This window comes from Phasianus colchicus, chromosome 1, assembly GCF_987193195.1.
Source record: "Phasianus colchicus chromosome 1, bPhaCol1.hap1.1, whole genome shotgun sequence".
Lineage (NCBI taxonomy): Eukaryota > Metazoa > Chordata > Aves > Galliformes > Phasianidae > Phasianus > Phasianus colchicus.
The window spans coordinates 68,817,410-68,837,933 of NC_143436.1; the positions used below are offsets into that span (position 1 = coordinate 68,817,410).

Genomic DNA, 20,524 nt, shown 5'->3' on the forward strand with positions numbered 1-20,524 from the left:
AGGCTGCAATGAGGTCACCCCGCTGCAAGGTATCATTCTGAAACACTACGATAATAGAAAATTCTGCTACCACATTGATTTGGTTCACAAGTATACTCTGCTTTCCCTTTTGTAATAATCTTTGCACTGGCAGACACTTTTTGTTCCAGGAACCTCAAAGCATGCTTGTAAGGATAAAAAGTGCCCTAAGGGACATCTCGGGTAGTTAAAGTTCAGTAGCAATCTGTGGACATAGGGACCAAGATATGAGAACACGTGAATGAGCCAGACTGGGAATGTTCAGTGTATCTTACGTTGAAAAGTACTCTTTCCAATGATCTGCGTGCATGTGCTAAAACATGTAAATATGATTAGTTTATCCCTTACTTCCACTAAACAGGAATAAGGTATAATTCTCAGGGGAAAAAGAAAACACAGGAGTAGTTGCAGGCATCTTGCATATTCACTCTATTTTGTCTTGTGGTAAATTGTTTACACGCCCCACCTGGAGGCACAGAAAAGTTACACTGCTTGTTTAAGGTCACAAAGTACATCTCAACTGTTTGCCTACAAATAGTCCTGGATTCATCTCAGTTTCAACCATTAGGCTACGCTGTTTATTACGCTGCAATGCCATTCACGCACCACTCAAATTTCACTATTGCTATTCTTTTCTAACAAATCATAATGATCTTCTGAAATGGAGCTCTGCAGAGAAGGATCTGATTGTTGTGGTGGACAACAGGTTGGCCATGAGCCAGCAGTGTGCCCTTGTGGCCAAGAAGGCCAATGGGATCCTGGGGTTCATTAAAAATAGGCCAGCAAGTCAAGGGAGGTGATCCTCCCTCTCTACTCTGCCCTGGTCAGGCCACATCTGAAAAACTGTGTAAAGGTCTGGGATCCTCAGTTCAAAAAAGAAAGGGATATCCTGGAGAGAGTCTAGTGGGAGGACATAAAGATTATTAGGAGCTTGGAGCATCTCCCTTCTGAGGAAAGGCTGAGAGACCTAGGACAGTTCAGGATGAAGAAGAAAAGATGGAGGGGAGATCTCATCACTGTTCACAAACATTTGAGTTGGAGAAGTCAAATGGATGAGGCCAGGCTCTTTTCTGTGGTGTGTAGCAACAGAACAAGGGGTAAATGACAAAAACTGCAACACAGGAAGTCCCATACAAACATGAGGAAGAACTTGTTTACTGTGAGGGTGACAGAGCACTGGAACAGGCTGCCCAGAAGGGTTGTGTAATCTCCTTCTCTGGATATATTTAGCACCTGCCTGGACGTTTTCCTGTGTAAACTACTGTAGGGAACCTGCTTCAGTTGGGGCTTGGTCTTGATCTCCAGAGGTCCCTTCCAACTCCTACCATTCTGTGATTCTGTGATTTTACTCTCGTCAGTAAAAATAAGAGTGTTTCCCATAGCACATTCTTGCAAAAACATGATTAAATGTCATACCCAAGTTCATTTCATTTTTCATCATGCAGTCAATTTGAAAATGCAATAAAACAATTTATGTTTCTGCTCTTACATATCGGTAACAAAATGCATTTAAATTGAGGAAAGTCTCAAAACTGCGTTTGATCAGAAAGTAAAAATCCATAAGAAGCTAAGGTAAATGGGGAAATATCTAAAAGCACTAAGGCACAAGAACAATTTGAATTATGTAAATCAAAGGCTTGTAATTGAGATTACATTTTAAAACACTTCAGTCAAATTGAAAAGGTTGAGGTGGATTTCATTAAAGGTTATCCATGTAAGCCAAAGCTTTATTTTCTCAGAAGTTTTTTTTTCTTTGTTGCTGTGGAATTAAATTTCTTCAGCTTTTAGTTCTATTCATACCACAACTAAAGCTTATTTCTGTTTTCTTTCTGAAGATGCACTCTGAAAACGCAAATGAACTTTGAAAGTAAAGAAAAATGTTTGTTACTATGATCTTACCTGGGCTTTTGACCATATTCTATTTTACCCACTAACTCACTGAGCTTTTAAAATAATTACAGTTAAATGCATGAGTGCCTGCAAGTCAAAGACCTCATTTATCATGCACACTATACATGTAATTCTACTTGCAGAGAAGTCAATTAAGTATTTTGTTTGTATCATTGGCATAAAGACACATCCACAAACTACAACGTGGAATTTACCAGGTCAAACTCCACGTTTATCTAGTTAGGGTAGCTCTACAAACTCTAGCAGAAATGCTCCAGAATTACAGCACTGCAAACAAAAGCAGAAAGTAGGAGGAAGGGTCTTTACATGGTTACATAGTTTAAGAAGTAATCTACAAAACTACTTTGATAAATCCATTAGGATAAGAGCATACAAGGGGGAAAAACCATACCAGAATATGCAAGATGGATTTGTACATGGGATCCTGAAGTACACCACGGGAAAATGAAGGTTTACGTTACTCAGATTTACATGTTACATCTTTTACATACAGACATATTGTTATCAATATGATAACACCCATGATTTCTTTCTAGTATCTACACAGATGGCCCTATAAAATTAGACTAAATTCCCTGAAAGACTAAATTGCTAAAATATTACTTACGATACTATTTAAAATTCTAAAGCTACAATGCCATTGTATCCTATTGGTAATAAGAGTGGAGAAAGCAATCTCAGAACACTAGTGTGTTAAAAACATGTGAACAACTAACATACAAACCATTAACTTACCTCTGTCATTACCATGTCCTGGCATTTTTTCACATATTTGCCATCTGCTTTTACAATGGTCTGCAGGAAACGCAGGTATTCCACATGACGGCCGTGGGTCTCAATGCAGTGTACAAAGTGCTGTACCACTCTCTCACTAATTTCATTACAAAGAAGGTAATTATTCATGAAGATATGCCGCATGGTTTCAGCTTCCAGAAGCTAAGAAATAAAAACAGCAGATTTATTTTGAGATTGAAAGAGTCACAAGACTGTAGTCTAGGAAAGGCACACCAGTAAATGATGACTGGAAGAATCCTGTGCCCGCCAGCCCAGAGATTAACAAGTAACCTTAAGGTTACTTCAATTTCTGGATTTTATGATGGCATTTCTCTACCTTTTCCTAGGACTACAAAATGGTCCTAAAGTAGACATTAACAAAATCTATGCTCGTGTGAAAGGTGAAGACACACTCATAACACACTGTACACTGCCAGAGCACTCCATAGGGACTTTGGTATTCAAGACAACTGAGACCACATCGATACTATTCATCACTAAACTTGGCATAGAGATCTTCCAGAAATTTGCTTACCTACTTCTGGCACCCTCTATGGTTGAGAGAAGAAGGCATTTCTAGCACATGAATCAATGTTTACATAGCCCAATCCCTCTCTGACAGGGTACCTCTTTCCACATTAATTACAGAGGGACCTTAAGGTTATTTTTCTATCAGTGAATAGAATTCTTCAACAGGAGCAGATCTATTAAGCTATTAAGAAAGAGATACTGCTAAGAACCCAGTACCCAGACTGTATACATTCTGGGAGCTTCTCCTTCCAACTTCTCCTCCAAAGTCAAGTATGCTCCTGGAGCACACTTTTATGTTTGGCATTATTTGAAAGGATGATTGTGCCACAATATGAACAAAAGCACAGTAACTGAGCTGACTGGAAGATCAGCTTCAAAAGAAAAAATGTGTAAGAGCAAATAGGCTCCATACTTGGTACTTGAACTTAATGTGAATGTTGGATACGATGAAATCTGAGATCCAGTGCCCCCCACGGAAAAGCCTGCACCCTTCACTAAGTTCATAAACAAATAAACACTTCCTTCAGTAATGTAGAGAGGTCAGAGGTCTACTGTACTAATATTCACAAAAAAACCATATTATGCTCAGCTGTTCTGCCACTGAAAGAGGTGTCATTTTATATATCATAGTTGTAAGCACAGACATATATAAAGAGTTGGACTGTGACAAAGAGGTTTAATTCAAACACAGTGATTAATAAAGGAAAAAAATTATATTAGTTGAATCAAATGGAATCACCATTGACAAAAACATGTCAGGTTTTGTTATCATACAAGCCTCATGAAAGCATGATCACAGCATTTTCTCCCCTGACTTACAGTCCAGATGTCAGTGAGTAAGGATGAATGAGTTTTAACTCATCCTCATGAATTATCATAGTCAGGCTACACAAGATGTGATGATACCATCCATGTTAATAGATATTACCAGTAAATCCCATAGGTAACACTGTTTTATACTTTAAAAACAGCAACATAAAAGCAATGACTTAAAGCGCAATGATAAAGGAGAAAAGATAGGAAAGAAAAGAGGAAGTAGAGAAGGCATAATTTAATAAAATTATTTACTTAGCACTGTCATTTTTCACTGATTCTATATTTTGTTTAACATGACATACTTACCCCCGGAGTTAGGAATAAATTGAGATTTTTATGGAGGAGAACTTGATTCTGAGGATTTCCTCGGCAGAAATTCTGAAGAAAAGTATGGGCTAGATTCATAACTTCATTCATCTTTTCATCACTCTGGAGAAAGAATTGAAGAATGCTTCAGCTGGACATACCTAAACACACATTATATATCTGCACTATATGAATTCAAGATGGAACAAACCTGAGCCTATATAGGGTAGGAATTTCTCCCTCTGGAAAAAGCAACTTATCCAGTTTCCTTTAGAATCCATTAACACTGTACCTTACTGTGAAGCTACTTGACCATAGGGAGACACAGGTAACAGCACAAGCACTAAAATTTCTAATTCTTTCCATCCAGTTTTCTCAGCCTCAGGTCTCATGGCTTAGTCTGCAGCTACCATTCTTTTACAAATTTCTGGAGGAACTGCGTTTTTTTTTTGTTGTTGTAATAATTGCAAGACATTAAAGATATTGAACTCAAAGCATGGTTTCCTAGTGCAGGTTTATCATTTCCTAGTTTAAAAAAAAAGTGGTAAGTGGTTTGATATTCAAAAGCACTCACTAGTCTGTAATGATCCCAACTTCTGAAAACCTTTGGCTGTTATATAGTTATACATAAAATATGCATGCATGTCTGTGTCAATCACATTAGTGATTAAACAAATAACCTACACAAATATATATGTCTAGACTCATTCAGATTTTATATTTCTCTCATATAATACTCAAACTATGATGAACCACCTGTATGAACAAGCACTAATTATTATATTGAATCCACTGTCTCTATCATAATATTTATGTATTATAGTCAGGAAAATGCAGCCTAGAGGTTTTATCTCCTTTCAGTGCTTCATGTAAAATCTAAAAAGATACTCTATTTAAAAGCTCATCTAAATCATTCACTTATATGCTCACAGCCACTGAATCAATACAAATCACATTATTTTACAGAAAACCTACAAGTGGACCTACGTTAGAGGCTGGCCATCACAGAAACATTGAAATGATTTCAGAATTGGTCCCTGAAAGCTTGTTTGTCCATCATACATATGTACAATAGCATTCATATCAGGACCTAACAGAGGAATTTAAACATTTTGCCAAGAGCTCCCCTGAATCATCACTTATGAATGTACAGTGTGTCTGCAATTCTAAAGCTTACACATTTTAGGAATGGGATGACAGCACAGTGATATACAGGAACCTAAAGCAGTCTACATTAACTCCTAATAAAACAGTGTGTAGACAGTCTTACCTTCTTAAACTTAATCCTGATCTCATTAGTATCAACGGAAAGAAATCCATCATTATTTTACGTTTGTAGCACAGTTCACAGAATTTAGCATGAAGAATTTTTCAAATTGATTCGTGGATCTTTTGAGACCTTCCTTTTATTGAGTTCATGTCCTTTACCATCAATATTATCAGACTAACCTTTTCATAGGGTATCTGCAGAAGATCCAAGACTACCAAGTGGGCACCCATATTCTTCAGCAATCGCTGCTGCTGATTTCGACACTTTTTGTTCTGAACACAAAGTTTGCTGAGTCGAACCAAAATCTGTAAACAAATAAACAAATATGTAGGCAAAAGGGAAATAAAATATTAAATAAAAACATAAATAGAATATTTTAAAATAATTACTAAATCAATTTATTGCACAAATATTTCAAACGAGTTTCTTGACAGATGCACCAACCTCTTTAACAATGTTGTAGTTATTGCTTTTATTGCTGTCTATCTGGGGTTTTTTGGTTCCATCCTGTATTGGACTCAAAATATTTGGCTCCTGTAACAAAGAACATATAACAAGAATAGATCTACTGCATTTTCCTCAATATTAACTATTTATGCGAGGCAACAACAAGTGAAGAAACAGCATTATAGCACCTCATGGAGAACAGACAACGTAGACAATAAGGAAGACAACCCTTCAGTAACCATCCATATGTTACTGTCCAGTGATTTAAAAGATTCACATTCATATCCTTCCCTCATTTCAAATTTCCAACATGACTTGAGACAATTATTCTATGTCCTCATGCTTGTGATCCTCCTAAAAGAGAGCATACCCTCAAAACATTGACCAGATACAGGGAAAAATCAACTAAAAACTCAGGTACTATGAGAACAAAGACCTTACCAGTAGCACATTTCCAAGTTTAATTTTGTCTTCAAATTTTCCTAGTGCTTTAGGAAATAGAATTGGGCTAAAACAGACATGCACACCAATCGAAATGTTTATGGTACCTGAAAACTCTCTCTGAACTTTCTTAGCTGATTGTGAATATTAGAAGTTCTATAAATTCCATCTGGTCTTAATTTCCAGCAGGGCAAGAACAGCTAGCTGAACCACTTGGCCATGAAAGCCGTTTATAATAGTGTCAGCACTGCTGTTCAAGCATGGTCATGTTGATCTATGCGACAACACTGGATTTTTATTTGTTTAGGTTTGTTAGTATGCATGCTGCCTTCTCTCTGCCTCTTTGAATCAATACTTTGGAAGATATTTCAGGCTCTTTGCTATAATTAACCACTCTCTCCTGTTCTGGGACTGTGGGTTAACCAAGATTAATCTACCTGTTCCTTTTATCAGACTTCTTCCTCAATCAAAGTAGTTTTATAATCCATGTGAACTATACATCTTATCTGGAAATGCTGATCAGCATTAAACTGCAGAATCTATCCCTACCTCCTAACAAAATAAAAACCTGTTTATTGAACCCATAAGAGTATTCCACAGATGTAGTTATCAAGAGTTAATCACACCACTGGGATACCACAGACACTCAGCTGCATATCTTGCCTTGTTATGCCCCATGATAGACATTCTCTGTCACGCTTTTCCATAAGGGATGGGAAGTTGTAGAGCTTGCACTGAGAAAGGTTCTCCCTGAGTATTTCTCCCCACTTTTAGGATATGGGATTTAAACATTTCCACAACCAAAGCAAACTACCAAGGACCAGAATAGGAAAGCAAGGAAATACTAAGCACTTGAGAGTGCAGAAAGTTTATACCACTTGGAACCTGAAGTTGTGAAGTTGAGAAATTCTTTAAGTTCCATTGCACTGTATTCCACTTCCACCTATATGTCCTTCTACTGAGACTGCATACTTCTCCTTCCCAGAGTTGTGTTTCTGGTGCTACATCATCAAAGCATCTTCAAGTGAGAAGACAACAAAAACACACTTTTCATAGTCCACACTAGTCCACAGTCTACCTTAACTAGAGACAACCAAGCAGAGTCTTTATTTGCTTTTCCTAAGTAAGGCTCAGTTACATAAGATTAGTTTCAGCATTCCTAATACTATAGCTATAGTGATACCTAATTTATGTCTGACTTAACTCCAAACACTCTCCTATAGTTCTGAATTCCACTTCTATCAAGATGATCCTGCATAACTGTAAGGTTTATTGTTCTGTTGCAGAGAACTCTGAATACCTCATTTAGAAGAACAGGGCCACTCTCAAAACTTCTGTTTCTGGAGTCATGTGATTGCATGTAAAACAAACAAACAAACAAACCAAACACCTCCAGCCCAAAGTTATTAAAAAGAAGAGGCTGAAAAAATGATCCAAAAATACATGGAAGACCAAGGGTAAAGAAATACATACGATTTTTTTTTTTTAATACAGCAGTCTTGCAATGTCAAGACAGAAGTGTGGGCTTAAGATACTGTTGTGGAATGTAATTGAAGCCTTTGTGCACAACATCTTCAACTTTGTGCAAACAACTTCAGTGTTGTTTGTGAGAAATTAAGCACAAGCTAATGGAGCTTCTTCCTGAGGACCTACAAGTTCATCCACCTCAGTACTGAATATTGAGTACTCATTAAAAAAAAACATGGGATTTCACAAGGATATTCCTCTGCTTGAAGCTAGTCACCTGCTTCATACATTGTATATTATGACCAGCACCTTACCTCTTAAGTCTCACGTAAGATATCAAAGAGAGAATTCACTACATAAAGTACTTTTGCAAGGTAAAAACATTTCATGATTTTTCATTTTTCATTAAAGAATAATTTGTCAAGGAAAGAATAAAGGACAAAATTCTGAGCTACTGTATGTTGGCACAGCTCTCATGGAATTATTATCAGATAAGCTAACCAGTTATGCAGACTATATATTATCATTCTGATACAATATGCTCACAGACCTGTCAGAGATACTACTGTACATCTACTGAAGTAGTGCTAATCTATACAGACCCACTGCTGCCTCATGGGAAAAACTACTGAAAACATTTCACTTAGAGATGCTTCTGTCTAAAGCACATTGCTTTGAATCCTCCTTCTTTGAGTTTCCTTAACATTAGAGCTATCTTTAAGAACAAAAGGATCTTATTACACTTCAAAAACATATTACTGCTTAAAGGAAACAAAAAATCAAAACACATTGTAATATCCTGCTGCAATTCTGTCTTCCCATTCCATTTTCCATTCATTAAATATGTAAAGGACCGTTTTCCTTCCTACTAGAGCAAATCTTGAAGAAAGTCGGAAATCACACCCACTTAAGTTCATAAAGTCTTTATTCCTCCCCAGTTCTGACACAATTAAATTCAGTTACCTTCTATCAGAGAAGGACTAGGACCTACACTATCACAAGAAATTGGGATTATACTTTGAAAGATTTAATGTCCCCTCCTCTGAAGCCACATAAAATCTACTTTCTCATCTGACAAGCTAAGTGTCTTCTAGATATCTGTAACTATTCACTGTTTTCTCAATGGCTCCTAGCTCTTCCAAAATATACCAGCTTCCCAATCCTGTATAATCTACACTTGGCTTTCTACATTTTTGCCAGGAGAAGAATCTACTAAGGAAGAAAATAAGGAAAGTGATGTGTTAGAAAATCACTTACACTGATGAAAGTTACAGAGCAAAAATAAATGTTGGGGGAAAAGTTGGGTAGCCTGCTCTGTCTACTATTATGCCACAAAGCTCAACCAGAACAAATCTTGTAAAACTTCAACTTTTCTTACAAATTCATTGTGCAGTTGGACAATTATTTAAGGACTTCAGCTTTCAAAGAAAAACAAAAAATAAACAAACAAACAAACAAACTCAGGTATTCATGGTTCCAGATTCAAGTCCAAGAGACTCTCAAAACACAAAGTTCCCCAAGATCTGGAAAATCAAAGGTTAAAAAAAAAAAATTGTTCACTTTAGAAATCTAGATTTTCTTAAGTCAATCTTCTGCTTGGTTGACTGTAGGCTTGCTAAGGGTGTTTGAAAACGTGCACTCAATTGTGCTCCTCTCTCCTAGCTTCAAGAACAGATATTGCCTGCTCCTCCTAGCAAGCCAACACAACTCCCAAGACGTGATTCCCACATGACTTCCATTATGTCATATGTTATGGCTTGCTTGCTGGGCAGAAAGGAAGGCAACTCTGTGAAGTAAGAATGCAGTTACAGAAAAGAGCAGAAGCAAACACACTGATAATGTGATTCAACACACTGATTTTAGAAAGTTTTGTCTTCTATTCTGTCTAATCCTAAAGCACAGACAGAACACTGGTCACTCTCACTTCACTATTTTGATTTACCACATCGTTAGTTTGCAGTTGCTCATCAAACTACACATTCATATTGAAACAATTCCAGCAGCAAAGGCATTAAACTCACCTCTATTGGCTCTTCTCCCCCTTTGGTTTGATTATCGCCCCCTTCTCCACTCTCATAATTACTTTTTTCAACCCACAGCTCTGATTTTTCTACAGTCAGACGCAGTTGATCAAGATCAGCCTTGATTTGCTTGTAGTTATCAACATCTTGATTAGACACCAGCAACTGAACCTATAAATATAGAAAATCGTAAGGCTATTACAACACTAGCACTTAATCTGGGAAACTCGCTCAACAGTTTCCATTCTAGGACCCTGATTTCAGATGTTTTTTGTAACTTTCCCTATGAAATTAAAATGTGGCATATGTGGTGTTTTTAGCATCCATTCAGTAAAAACCTATAGCAGAGCTGTGGTTGCCCAAAGCAGGATAGCTGTAATACTCACATCATTCTCCATCTTTCCTTAATACACTGCAAAACTTTTTCAGTGCAAGTACATATTAACAAGGCCTTGAGCTCTCCACAGAGTAAGCTCTGATGCCATGATGATGATCCTCATGATATTGAAACAATATAATTTGAAATAGTACTACGTTGATAGATTAAGCTAAGAAAAAGAAAACAAAGAAAACAAAAGAGAAAAATAATGGTATGTCAAGGAATCAGGAGATCCAAAGAAATGTCAGAATGGCCAGCAGCTTAATGATCATCATCATAACCAAACAGTGAGAAATACTGGATCTTTAACACCATTAGTCCAGTTAAAAAAACAAACTTGTTTGAATACCTCATGAACCATTCAGGCTTGCATTGTTCCCACTTTCTGAGCAGTTGCATCTCACTAAGATTAATTGCACTTTAGTTTTCTTGTAGTGCTTAAATTGTCTGTTCCTGCTTTTCATTGTTATTTCTAGTTCTTTATTTACCACAACCTACACATTTCCTTTCTTTGTAATGCTCTTTGCTCTCCCAAGATCATTAATGAAGATGATATACCAAAAAATACAATAATCCTCACAGTAAACCGATAGGCACCATTAAGAAATCTTATTTATTTAAAGGAATACAGTCACATGGCAGATAGGAAAATTAAAATAGGAACACCGAAAACAAAAAATCACTACTTGCAAGCAAATATTCACTACCTTGTAATACAAAATTTTCATCTTCTTCTCATAGCTTAGTAAAACCATGTTATTTAGCATTATTTATGAATGTTGCTCACCCACAGATATTCATATTCCAGGTTCTCCATGCTCTTTTTTGTGTATTTGCCAATTAGCCTTTTCCTTCCTTTATGAAAATATGTTAAGCTACTCAAATCCTTGCTAACCTGGTAATAATAGCTATTTATGCACCTAATCTGCATGGCCTAACATTAAAATCCTGCTAGGAGGCTGCTATGCAAAAAACATTAAACAAAAGCTTTCCAGGTCTTTATCATTCATCTGTTTTCAAACAAGAGAAGTCTCCACATCTTACATAACAATGAGACAATATGCTAGCAAACTCCTGAAATAAACATCAGATGGTCTTAACAACATATGTTATAGGGTTACGTAACAGAGATGGCTCTGTTATCTAGCCACATGACATCAGATTTCCCAATACTAATCCCCTGACACATGGAGCACGCACATGCAATGCTATCAAGACAAAAGAGTAAAAACCGAAGACAGATTTAGCTCCGTTACTGGCTTTCTGTTGTTTGGGCATATCTGTATCATGCAGTGGATGCAAAGACTCCGTGCAAGGACACCTGAATTACAGCTAGAACTGAAAACACCGCATTTATAGCAGTACTGCTTTACATCCAGTTTAGGTAATCCTGGAGAGATGAAAGTCTTATTGCTGACACAAGTACACTGCTTGCAGAACATGAGCTACTAGCTCTGCCTCTGAGGAATCACTACATCAAGACTCACTGTGAGATATCTGTGTCCCAGCTGTCACCACAGACATAGATTTTTCAGTTACAGATACACAACTAGAATATGCACTAGCACACATGTTCACCTCTAATATATACCAAAAAAAATTTCTCTCTGCTGACTTGGGACCCTTAAGAAAAGTCCCTTAAGCACTGTCAAACCAAAAGCAATGCCTCCTATTTTATTATGCTGGCCCACGACATCAGGAACAGATGGTGGTGTGATGGCAGTAGAGGTTGATACTCCATTGATACACCAATACTCCATTACGTTTTGTTGCCACGTGACAGATAGCAGCAGACAAATCTGACAAAATGGCATCGAGATGGAAGTGTGTATGAAGCAAAGGTGTGTCACTGAATTCCACCATGCAGAAAATATGACACTCATTGGCATTCATCAACACTTGCCGAATGTTTATGGAGACCAAACAGTGATATATGAGCACTGCGAGGTAATGGATGGTATGTTTTAGCAGTGGTGAGAACAACTTGAAAGACAAACCATGTTCCAGATGGCCATGCAGCTAGTGTAGATTTTTATGAATGGCATGCTGGCTATTGATTCTCACTGACAAAAAAGCATAGCTAATGGGGGTGACTATGTTGAAAAATAGACTTTTTTAGCTGAGACTCTATCCTGTCAAGTAGTGTTGTATTTTCCATAGAAACAAATAGGAGATAAGATTTTCAGAGCAACCTAGGTACAAACAGCAAATCAGGTTAAAAAAAATAAATCAGTCTTTGGAAAAACTTTCCCCATAGTTCCCACAATAATTTTATGCCCACTGATACCTGTTTAAATGCTTGCAGAACTTCTGCTCTCTGGCTGAAGTGCTTAAATAGCAGATGCAGAGCACCTGAGAGCAAAGGAGGATAATCATGCATGATGAGGTGAATGAGGACTCGTAAAAAGGTTCTGCCCCCTTCATCATCAAGCTGAACCGCATTCTTTTCTTTTCTTCAACAGATATGTGGGGGAAAAAAAAGACCAAATAAAGTAATATAATAAAATCTTTTGACAGAAATATGCAATAAATGTACAGTCTTAATTCTATACAGCTCTTACAACCAAATCTAATCTGCTGTGAGATATAAATTATAAGTTCCCTTTTAACATACTTTATAAGTATTTAAATCCTACAGTAACATGCTGTTTTGGCAATCTTGTAGCACAAGAGATACTACAGAATAAAAGTAAATATGTATGAACTGTGTCAAATATTGTGATTAAAATCCATATTGCAAAAACATTCATTTACGTTTTAGATAAACTGCACCAAGTTCATTCACAGTTCAAACTAATTGAAGTCAATGGCATTTTATCAGAGATTAATTGGCCTTATCCTTTTTAATCCTTCCCTTTTCAGCTGATATTAAAATTTCATTCAAGAAAAAATAAGCTCAAAAATTGTGGGAATTGAGAAAAGCGTTGTATTTCTAGAATCATATTTACACTCTAGAGCAAAAGAATCAGATTTATAGTTAACATATCAAAGCAGAAGTAACGTTTCCAAGAAACCATCCAGTCTCTCTGTTCATTCTGAAGATGCAGATGCCAAGGGCTATGTGTTGTTTTATATCATGAGAGTTCAGGGAGAGGAATGGAGGCATTGCTCTCACTGGTAAAGACTGAAAGCACATTAGGGACAGACAAGAAAGATGAGAAATCCTATCTTGAGGATCTCTGTCCCTGGCTCCAAGGAAATCTTTCAAGTCTGAGGCCTTGTCTAAATGGGAAACATTTTTACTGGTATAATTATAATTGTTCCAGAAAAGTTAAACCAGTATAGCAATAAGGGTAATAATTCTCCAGTGTGGATATTTTCTGTGCATGTTTTTTGTTATTGTTGTTCACAGCATAGATGAAAACACTTCCAAAACTTTGCACGCATCATTTTTGATCTACGAGCTTTTGGTGGTCAAGAGATTATGGCAAGAGGTCCACAGTTGATTTGTGGAGCCACATGAAATAGACTATTTTTTATAACAGTTTCTTAGTAATTTTAAGACAAGATGCAACAGGAACCTACTGATCCAAGAAATTTGGGTCAACGGCCATAAATGTACTAGAAAAGGCTCTATCTCTAAAAGCATATTAGAGAGAGAAAAAAATAGTGTGGTTAAGCCAAACACGCCTGTACACCATTCTCCACCTGTCTTTGGGAACAAATTTTCTACCAACTCTCTTACAAATACAGATGATCAAGAGGGTTGTCACCCCAGTCCCTCAACAAGTACCACCCACTGGCCAGTCTGTTCAAAATCCAGATCTTCTCTGGCAATTATCTGTCCATGTGTAGGTTATGTAATAAGAATTAGCCAAGTGAAGAGAATGGGGTATGAAAACACATACAGAATCAAGAGACATTGTTCATAATTAGTATCAATGTGAATAAAAGGATTAATATAGACAGGTAAAACTTCAGAGATTATACCTGCCAGCAAACATGGTTTCAGCCTGAGCTGCAATTTCATCTATGTCTGGAACAATTGCTGGAAAACAATCAAAATAAAAATTTGTAAAGAACACTGATGTTTGTTTAACCTGCAAGTGAAAAAGAATTCCATCTTTAAAGTTGGATGTTATCAACTTAATGTCTAACTGCATCTCTCAGCTAGGCAAAATTCCTTGTATTTATTGGAAAAATGAAAGGGGAAGAACAGTAGGAAAGAACTAGAACATATGGCAGTTAAATTATGTTTTACTACTACTTTGGAAGAGACAAATTCTAGTTGATAGACTGGATCAACATGGCACTGTGTCATAAATGACACAGAATGTGAAAATTCTACATTTTTTGTTAGATCAGCGAACCTCCATAAAGCAGTAAAATGAAACACATGACCTTTACAATATTCATCATAAATCAAATTATTTACCACATTATTATTCGTCTTTAGAATTAATTTAATATACCCTACTACTTAAGACTTTAGTATTTCTTAGCCACACCTTTATTGCACAGCACCTCCAATTAAATTCTCCCTTACCTGTAGCTCATCACACACAGAACTGTCAGCCTTTTAAGTACCTCTGTGTGCACCAGAACACTCCCTTGGAAAGCCACTCAATTCCCATGCTACATTCACCACACTTAAAGCTGTCCTCATCCACTCTTTAAACATGTTTTCAAAATCTGTGTGCTCTGCTACACTTTCCATCTTCCAGTGTTTTGGGGAGTGTACAAATAAGAGGATAAATTGTCATAACAGGAAAAAGGAATTACATTTTAGTTAGCTGAGGACAAACCAGCAAATATCTCTTTTGTGGGATTTGTTAAGACTTTCATTTTATCACAAGCTTTTCAAATTCACTGACATGCACCTTTGTGGTGCAGTTCAGTTTACTGCTAACTAAAATATTTGGAACAATGCAGAAGTTTACATAGAATTAGTTTACATACAATAGCAATATTTACCTGAGGGAATCCCTGATGTGTCAGGTGGGGAGGTTGTAGAGCTATCGACGTTCTCATTGTTTTCCCCAAACTCTCTCTTATAGATGGACAGCATGTAGGATATTCTATAGTCCAGTCTAACACTGAGAATAAACTACAAGAAGTAGTTAAAAATCAGAATTTTTTTTAATAACATGGGTTTAGGGTGGTGTATGTGTGTGTGTACAAAGATACGTGGTTATTATTATAATAAATACATCCCCTATGCAAAATGAATTTGTTATATTTATTTCAGTTTGTTGTGACTTCTTCCCACCGCCTCTACCAGAGGTGTATCAAACACTGCTGTGTCTACAGATGAATGCTAAGAAATAGACTGACTTGTCTAGGGGCACCAGCACACTGCCTTGTCCCCACTGCCTACAAGCCAGATCAATACATCCAAACCCAGGTTGAAACAGATTATTTCACATTTCAGTCAGACATCTAAAGCCTCAGGGAGATAAGAAGTGGAGTGGGGCTGAGTGTAAAGATGACAAGCTCAAGGTTCACCCACTCAGATGCCTGACAGACGTTTTCTTTTAATTGTTGGTGCCTTCAACAGTGAAAACAGAAACTCATACAGGAAAAATCCTAAATCAAACCTGTAAGTGCTGCTTTTAAAATGGAAAAGTGAGAAAAATAAGTTGGCTGGAGACATAAACACCACCTGAAGGACTGACAGATTTCTACATTTCAACAACTGCCTGCTCATCAACCGAGCTGCAGTATTTCACACACATAAGCTCCTATCCCACAGTAAATGCAAGCATACAATGGAAAAGGTTTACAGTTATTTAACGTTTTCATTTCAGTGTGGATAAAAGTACATATATTAAGTTACCAAGACTCAGGTGACAGGTAATGACTTAGCAAATAGTGCCCACTTGTTTCTTTGATCTGTAACTAAAGTCATACAAGCTTCCCAGACCCAGAGTATTGTAATAGGATTTTACTAATGTAACGAGCGCCATCTATGCCATCTAAAACCAAGTAAATTGTTAGTTAAAGAAACAGTATCTTTTCATTTAAATCTTCTAATACAAAATAGAAAATAGGTAAGTTTACTGTGGTTCCATGATCAAATTACCCTGTTACAATAGAAGCAAGATTTTTACAACTACACATTTCTGCAGTTCACGTGTCACGTAAGTCTATCAGGCCATCTGTTTAGTTCTGGCTGATGGTAGTACAGAAACTGTTAAGTAAAAATATGCCCTTACTTGAAATAAGAGAAACAATTACCGTAAGCTTAATATTTCTTAGAATAGAATAGTCTTAATCATCATTGTACTAGCTATGCATGACAATACAATAAATCTAAAATATTCTTGCATTTTAGGTTAACAGCCCAGTAACAAAAGGTAATGTGATTTAACTTAATCCTTCTTCATCGTGTTTTAAATGAAACTGAACTGCTCTGTATTCCTTATGAACTAAGGTTTTATATACGCACATTTGCTGTCAATGTGACAATTTGCTAATTTGCACTAATTTGACCACATAGCTAAAACATAACTAAGCCACAAAGTAACAGCACAGGATTAAACACTCTCTGGTCCTGGGTGATTTTGCACTACATGTGCTGTGGAAGAGAAAAGGTTGAGACAAAAATGTGTTTCTTCTTCCTCTGAGTAGACAGGGAACCTACAGGAAGAGGCTGTTGTCCTGGAATCATTCTTCCATGCATCAACCAGGAGAGCAAGACACATGGAAGGAAACTTACACATTCAGCAAATCAAAGGAAATTGACAAATAGGACTCATGAATGGTATTCTTTAGGAGGTATCACTTCGTAACACTTTCATAAGCCTTAACATCCCACTTTTATAACACTCCGTAAGCCTTAAGCTGAAGCAGATCTGAAATTAACATACGCAGTATTGAAGACCTAATAATTAATAACCTTTCAGATAACAAGTAGTTAAGGTAATCTAAATCATTTATAGGCCTTCAGAACAAATGGAATCCTTCAAAAGTGACAATGGTACCAACAGATCAGCAGGATTTACAGAAAATACTGAAAAACTCCTTCAGGGCTAAGTATTGCAAGAACTGGGATTTGATATGCAGAACAAATGTGTGCCACTTTACTCATTATTAGCACAAAATGAAAATTGTATCTCAGGAAGCATGCTAGTGTCATACGACTTGTCAGTTAAGCTGGGAGAAAATCATAATTGAGAATAGTTTGTGGGCAGCTAACAGTGGAAATCTGAAAACAACTTCAAAATTGTATGACTTTGCTCAACTTCAGTGGGTCTACGTCCACTCAAATACTAAAGTCAAATAAATAAGCTGTATCAGTGTAAAATAAGTGCTAATGAAACTGGAAACACATACGTTGTTTTCAGAAAACATTAGTGAGGTAGCTTAACATACAAGTTAGGTCTTATCAGAGTTACAGTGATAGAGTTTCTATAGCACCTAGTTCCTTTTGGAAGTTAAGGACGACAATTGTGAGAACCACAATTGTACTAGTGTTCACACAAAGTAGTATTCTTCCTTATATCAAAGTCATTCGCATAATGAACAGCTCAGTGAATAGCAAGAATGCAGGTAATAGAACCTGCCATTATGTAAGTGAATAAATGTAAAATGATTGCCATTTAACATTACACCAATCATTATTACCTGTAAAATCTCAATGATTTTCAATTTGGTGTCCATTACAATCACATCTTCATTCTCTGAGGTGGTGGCTTGCTTGCTTGGGTGAATGCTTGGCTGTACATCGGGGACACTGATGGGAAATATAGATCCTCTGCTTAGTACCATTTGGGTCATCATCTCTCCTACACCATGGATGGTTCTCATAACATTGTTTCCTACGCATTAAAACACATACACATATATTTGCCATCAGTGAAGCTTGCTTGCAGATATAACACATAGACCCATGCTGTCAAACTCTTCTACATTCTTAATTGGCCTAATGAAAAACAAATCCTCAAATCCTCATTAAAAAATTAGGAGCATTAACTCATTCATATTAGCCAGTGGTTTTGGGACAACTTTCTTCATTGATTTCCCAGGGGATTGCAGGTCAACAGATGGAAAAGATGTAAAAGCTTTCTACAGCCCTGTTAGTGTGTTCAAGAAAACATAAAAAGTAGAGGAGGCACACTAAGTGTGTTCAAGAAAACATAAAAAGTAGAGGGGGCACACTATCTGTATCTAAAACCATTTCTGAAAGAGGTTTGTTTAACCTATCTGTAAGAATATTTAGGTGATAAATATCTCACATTTTAAAGCATCCCTAAGCAAGCAATTCCAGTATTTGACAACGTTTACTGTTAGAAAATATCGATAGTTCATTTATATCTTCCATTGCTGTAATTTATGATCTTGCTCTGCAGACACAGTGGAGGAGTTATTCGCCATGCCACTGATGTCTTCACCTTGATGACTGCTCACAACACAAAAGCTTGATGGTAAAGATGCCTTTTGTATTACAGAAGCTTGAATTTCTTATATGTCACACTAACAGAGAGGATAATTGAGGCTGTGCAAGTCTGATTAAGCTCTGTTTGGTCCAGATCTCTCTCAGGTCCAGATAACAGGACACACATCCAACAACTAGCAGAAGAAAGACTAATGTAATGAACACAGTAGAAGCAGCTTAGCCAAGTCTGCAGCTGCTGCTGGGTATGCAAGTACTGTCTCCAGGCAGTAAGCCATGCTTATGGATGCTTCAGCTTGCTAAAGCTCATGATAAATATGATCAATCCCATTACACATGATGATGACTTGGACTGCTTGAAAGTCTGTATACATATACTTTCGCATATGTGTTTTCAAGTCTCTACATATTTATATGCACAGAGTTAAAGTCTGATTGTTTGTTGATTGTTTTTTTTCTATGCCTGGTTTTGTTTGTGGCTTGTACTTTTTTTTTTTTTTTTTTTTTTAATAATTGTGTAAAAGAAAAGTTAATAATAGTTTGGCTCCCAGAACAGTCACTCCCTCAGTTTACAGGAACATCTGAGAAAAGCTGAGAGATGGTTGACTTTCTCCATTCCCAAGAGAAGGTCAGAGCCAAAGGTTGTCCTAAAAGTTAAATTAGTATCTGTAATCACAGTGCCCTTTGTAAGTAGTACGTGGAAAGAAAATGAATTTTACACTAATTTGGCAAAAAACAAATTAGTCCAGACTGGTTGCAATGGTACTATCACTGATGCCAGTTAAACAAACTCTATCAAGAGATACTGTTTGTCCCCATAGATTATACTTGTCTTTTCCTACAGTGAACTCCAATTGGAAAAGCATCTCAGGGAACCAATGGCTACCTTATTGCAAAGGCAGAGAAGAGTAAGAATGAGAATATGTTACCTAGCTGCATTAATTCGTTTTCATTCTTGCAAAGCATAGATCTGAATGAATAGAAGAAAGGAAGTGAATAACAGCATCTCTTTGCACAAATAAGGCCAAGACCTAGACTACAACAAAAGCAAACAGAGGAGATGCTGAGGTAGACTTGAATTGTTCTCATATGTCTTCCGTATCTTTTGTTCACAATGAATTGTCAAGTTTTACTCACAATGCAGATATTCTCTTCCTAGATAATCTGCTGTAAAAAGTCAAAGCTACATTTTATTTTGTTTGCAGTATCCTCCTCTTCTGTCCTTCTTTCTTCAATTAATAGAGCTTAAGTACTGCATGCATGAAAAGAAGATGCCTTTCACTCTGACTTTAAAAGCAAACACTCAAAGAATTTGCTTCTTCAAAGTCAATGAGGTAGATTAGTGTCATGTTTGAGGTTCATTTGGCATCCAGTCTGGTGTGCAATCAATATGAGTTGGTCTTTTGAAAATGATACCATAAGTCTCTACAAAGGGGGAAAAATGTATTTCTGATATTGCAGGATGTTAAGAGAAAAAAAACCTTGAAGTCAAAGAAATGGCTGAATTCTCACATTAGGAAGGCACAAAGTTCCTCTAACTGACTAGAATTGCGTAAAGCAAATAAAAGTGATTCCAGGTAGTGTCCCAGATGCAAAATTAAAATTGCTCATTTACCTTTCAAATCAAATTAAAAAAACGTGGAATAAATTGTATGCATGTCTTTCCTTCTCTCTCTTCCTCTCTCTCTCTCCATCCCCTTTCTACCAGTATTCTAAACGTTAATTTTCACTGCATTCATTACACACATGTAAAGCTAGATTACTAAATAAAGAACCTTTAATCCTTAAAAGGGCTTTAGTTAAATTGA

The 20,524-nt window shown here is 36.7% G+C and overlaps 1 protein-coding gene across 6 annotated transcripts in view; it reads right to left on the reverse strand.

Annotated features, from left to right (window-relative positions):
- Positions 1 to 20,524, reverse strand: part of ITPR2 (inositol 1,4,5-trisphosphate receptor type 2) — a 263,254-nt gene that overhangs the window by 144,335 nt on the left and 98,395 nt on the right. For all 6 annotated transcript variants that reach the window (XM_090146695.1, XM_031597173.2, XM_090146688.1 and 3 more), the window contains 9 exons: positions 17,948 to 18,141; positions 15,296 to 15,428; positions 14,312 to 14,369; positions 12,669 to 12,834; positions 10,003 to 10,173; positions 6,071 to 6,160; positions 5,806 to 5,931; positions 4,357 to 4,479; positions 2,665 to 2,865 (listed from right to left, as the gene is read on the reverse strand). In XM_090146695.1, coding sequence (XP_090002821.1) covers positions 2,665 to 2,865; positions 4,357 to 4,479; positions 5,806 to 5,931; positions 6,071 to 6,160; positions 10,003 to 10,173; positions 12,669 to 12,834; positions 14,312 to 14,369; positions 15,296 to 15,428; positions 17,948 to 18,141 — 1,262 coding nt within the window. The remainder of the gene's footprint in view (positions 1 to 2,664; positions 2,866 to 4,356; positions 4,480 to 5,805; positions 5,932 to 6,070; positions 6,161 to 10,002; positions 10,174 to 12,668; positions 12,835 to 14,311; positions 14,370 to 15,295; positions 15,429 to 17,947; positions 18,142 to 20,524) is intronic.